This window comes from Crocodylus porosus, unplaced genomic scaffold (assembly GCF_001723895.1).
Source record: "Crocodylus porosus isolate Cpor-Errol unplaced genomic scaffold, CroPor_comp1, whole genome shotgun sequence".
NCBI classification, from domain to species: Eukaryota; Metazoa; Chordata; order Crocodylia; family Crocodylidae; genus Crocodylus; species Crocodylus porosus.
The window spans coordinates 89,028,796-89,032,916 of NW_017728918.1; the positions used below are offsets into that span (position 1 = coordinate 89,028,796).

Genomic DNA, 4,121 nt, shown 5'->3' on the forward strand with positions numbered 1-4,121 from the left:
TATTTGGACCTATTGGCAATTTTTTACAATTTTTGAACGATATATGACCAGTCAGTTGACCAAACTTCATTTGATGGGTCAAATATCCAACCCTACATTATTTTACCTCTTTCTCTCCAGACCTAATGATTTGTTCTAATCAGCCTGTGCTTGGCACACAACTAGAAACAGTAACAACAAAGGTGGTTTGTGCTACATATGTGCAACCGTGCAATGTTGGAGCTGCTTTGGCCCCAAGCAAAATGTAGAGAAGCCTCGGAGCTATTCTAGCTTTCATATAGTTGCCTCTTATCCCAAGATACTACTTTGGCATGGAGGAACCCTTTTTCCCTTGGACATATCCCTTGAATGGGAAAGATTACAAAACAGGGATTAGCATAGAGCCACAATAGCTAAACACCAACTGGAGTTTCCTCTGACACAGGAGTTGTTCCTTGTTGGCCAGATACAGAGACCTTGCAGCCTGTTGTACCTGTGGAGCAGGGAAAAGGAGACGTATTACAAGCCGTCATCTGAGTAGTACTGTGCTTCCCTGTCTCTCTGGTCCTGATTGTGTGCAGAAGTTGGTTTATCACCATGTATCAACATTTTAAAATCTGACTTTTGTTTTTCATCCTCATCTCTACACCTGTGTAACCTCCATGCAAATTAAACTCTCTTATCTATCCTGATGCCTCACAAATCTACTTTTCTACTATAGATCAGTTACTGTCCAAAAGACAAATGCTTGTCCCTTTTAAATTTTTTTGGAGGATGTCTACCATATATCCAGCTCAACGTAAGTAAAAGAGAGCTCCTTAATCTTTTCTCCCTACCCCTTCCCTCTATTTTCTTTTTTGATCATTGTGGATAACGCCATCATCTTGCCTGTCACTCAGGCCCGTAGTTTAAGCATTATCTTCAACATGGACCTTACTCTATGTCCTCATATCCAGGCTATGCCTAAATCTTATTTTTTCAGCATAACCTCTCCCAGATATGGCCTTTCCCTTATATTCACACAGCTGACATTCTTCTTCAGGATTTTTTTATTGTGTGTCTCAACTAGAAAATGATGCGCTAAGAGATGCCTTGGCCACATCACTCTTCCACTTTCCATCCCCCCTTGCCTCAATAAGCTACTTGTCTTCACTTTCAAGGCTTTTTGTGGCTTATCTGTACTATATTTGTCTTCTCTCATTCAGTGCTGAGGTCAACTCCACCCTCCTATCAGCCAGGTAACAGTGGCCTGTACTACCACTTGTTACATTTCCTAACATGCATGCTGCCCACATGGGAAGACCTCCCAGAAATGACTGTAAAACTGAATCGCCCTCCTCCTTTGCTGTGATGCCTACAGAAAACATGTCCCAAAGGTGAGCGGTGTGTTGATGGGCTGAGACAGCTGTCCATCAAACTGACCAGGACTGGATCATTGTTTTTTGTGTTACTCGATCCTGTATTCATCTGTTTATTGTTTTATACAAGCTCACTGGGAAGAAACTGTATGATTGTTCTTGAGCACAGCGTTGTCCTAGGAACCCTGCTGTGCCTAGGAATTTTAATCAGGGTTCCTATGCTTTTGGCATTGTATGGTAATACAAATAATATTGAAAAAAATGAGTTAAGACTGCCTGAAGTCCATTTACCATGACTTGATTTCTTGCAGGTTCAGAAAAATAATTTATTCAAATTGGTACGTTTAATATGTAAACAAGGTCTTACCCTCCCCTGCCACATACCCCCTACTTTCCTTAAAGTCCTTTCCCTTATACCTGTGATCAGAGCCAACCCTAGGGGTGTGCAGGGCCCAGGGCATATATGCCTGTGCGGGGCCTATGTGGGGGTGGGGTAGGGAAGGAGGGGTCGCAAGCGGCTGGAGTGGGGGAGGGGTGGAGGTGGCAAGCAGCCAGAGCATGGAGTGGGGGAGGAGGGTGGCAAGCGGCTGGAGCACAAAGTGGTGGCACCCTCAGCACGTGCCAATAGCACTGTCTGCAGGGCCCCCCAAAGCGTGGGGTGTGGGGCATTTGCCCCGATTCGCAACCCCCAAGAGACAACTCTGCCAGTAATGCTCAACCAAGGTGCCATGGCATTGTGGGGTCCTCTGAGATCCTTTGAAGGCACACCAATGTTAGCACCATTAGGTGTGCAAACACAAATCACAAGATAAACCCAGACATTTCAAATAGTAACCCATGGTGTTAAACACTTTCTGCCCCGTTGTGGTCTTCCCCAGTTCTCTGTAACAAAGACATTCCTCCTTTATATATTTGTATTCAAAAAATGAGCAAAAAACTAAGAGCTGGCATTATCTAACACAGGTGCCTCCATCTAAACAGATATGGCTCTCTGGGTAAATCCAGCATCTTTTATTAGACCAACTAAAATATTTTATTATATTTTATTAGTTGGTTTAATAAAATATATCAGATTTACCCAAATAACCTTGTCTGCCTATGTCCTTAGGCCAACATGGCTACAACCTATATTTCAGACTAAAAAGACTGAGAACTGCTGCCCTACACAGTAGCTCCTGCACTCACTTTCTCTCTCTCACTCAGTTTTTTATTCTCTGGGCATTTTGGCATGAATTCAAGTGAAATGTGGAGTCAGTTAAGCTGGGCCATCCCCAGCTGGGGTCAAAGGTAAATACTTTTGCAACTTGCTAGTGTTGATTTACTTGCGCTTGCAGGATAGTGCCAGATAAAAAATAGTAAATGGTAGGGAGTCTGGTAGGATGTGGGGTACCAGGGAGGTCTCACACACACATGCATGTGCTCATAGACACACTCACAGGCACATGTATACGCTCAGACACAACCAGAGACAAATGTTCATGCTCACAGGCACAGCCAGAGATGCTTACAGGCACATGTACATGCTCAGACACACACTCACAAACACATGCCCACAGACACATTTTCACACAGATACTCATGCTCTCACACACATGCTCACAGACCTACACACACACTCAGACACACAGGCACGTATACACATTCAGACACACACAAACATGCATGCCCACAGACACTTTCACACAGACACACATGCTCGCAGGCACACACTCGGACACACTCACAGGCACACATACGCACTGAGAGACACACTCACAAACACGTTCACAGGCTTTCACATAGACACACATGCTCACACTCATACATGCTCACAGGCGCCCGCAGGCATGCGCACGCACACAGGCTTTTACTCGCACACACGATCAAGCGCGCCCGCCCCGCCCGCGCGCGCCCCACGTCCTAGGCCCCGGTTGGCGCGGTAGCGGGCTGACTGGCGGGGAGGCAGAAGCTGAGTGGCGCGGGCTGACAGACATCTTCAGCGCCCAATGGGTGGCGAGGGAGCGGGAAGGGGGCCCGGAACGGCTGCGCGTGCCCAATGGCAGCGCGGGGAGGGGCGGGACTCCTCGGCGATATAAATGGAAGCTGCGTGTCTGCCTCTGGTCGCTCACAGTATGGCCGGCGACATTAGCTAGCGCTCGCCCAACGCTCTTCTCTGTAACGGGGGAAACACACGGACTACAAGGACCCGCACCGCACCGCACCCCCACCCGGACTGTAACCCCACGGCACGCGCCCCGCGCCCCGCGCCGCCGCCGCACGGAGGAGGAGGCGCCGGCCCGGCCCGGCTCCCGGCGCGGATCCCCTTCTCCCCCTGCTGCCTCCTCGCCCCGTCTCCCCACAGCGCCGAGGGGCCGCGGCGGCCGGGCCCGCGCGGGGCGGGCGGTTGCGGCGGTTCCTTTCTGCCGCTGTCGGTTGCCGCCTTGTCGCACCATGAAGGAGAGCGGCGCACACTTCTTCGAGGGCACCGAGAAGCTGCTGGAGGTCTGGTTCGCGCGCCAGGAGCCGCACCAGGGCAAGGGCTCCGGCGACCTCCGCACCATCCCCAGGTCCGGCCGCGCCGCGCGGGGCCAGGGGGTAAAGGGGGGGAGGGAGGCGGGGCAGGACCGGCCTCTTCTCATCCCGCCCCGCGCTCGGGGGAGGCCGCGACCTTCCGCCGCCCTCCAGGGCCCCGCGGGCAGCGCCACGGCCCGTCTCTGCTGGCAACATGTGGCCGCGACGGGGCAGGGAGGCGCTGCGGGGCTGGTTCGGCTGCGCCGGGCGGCGGTGGCTGCTGAGGGCGGGGCT

The 4,121-nt window shown here is 51.3% G+C and overlaps 1 protein-coding gene across 2 annotated transcripts in view; it reads left to right on the forward strand.

Annotated features, from left to right (window-relative positions):
• Positions 1–3,427: 3,427 nt before the first annotated feature.
• Positions 3,428–4,121, forward strand: part of AMD1 (adenosylmethionine decarboxylase 1) — a 24,257-nt gene continuing 23,563 nt past the window's right edge. The window contains exon 1 of one of the 2 annotated variants that reach the window (XM_019537914.1): positions 3,428–3,883. In XM_019537914.1, coding sequence (XP_019393459.1) covers positions 3,768–3,883 — 116 coding nt within the window. In that variant the 5' untranslated portion in view covers positions 3,428–3,767. The remainder of the gene's footprint in view (positions 3,884–4,121) is intronic. The other variant, XM_019537915.1, reaches the window with a different exon arrangement.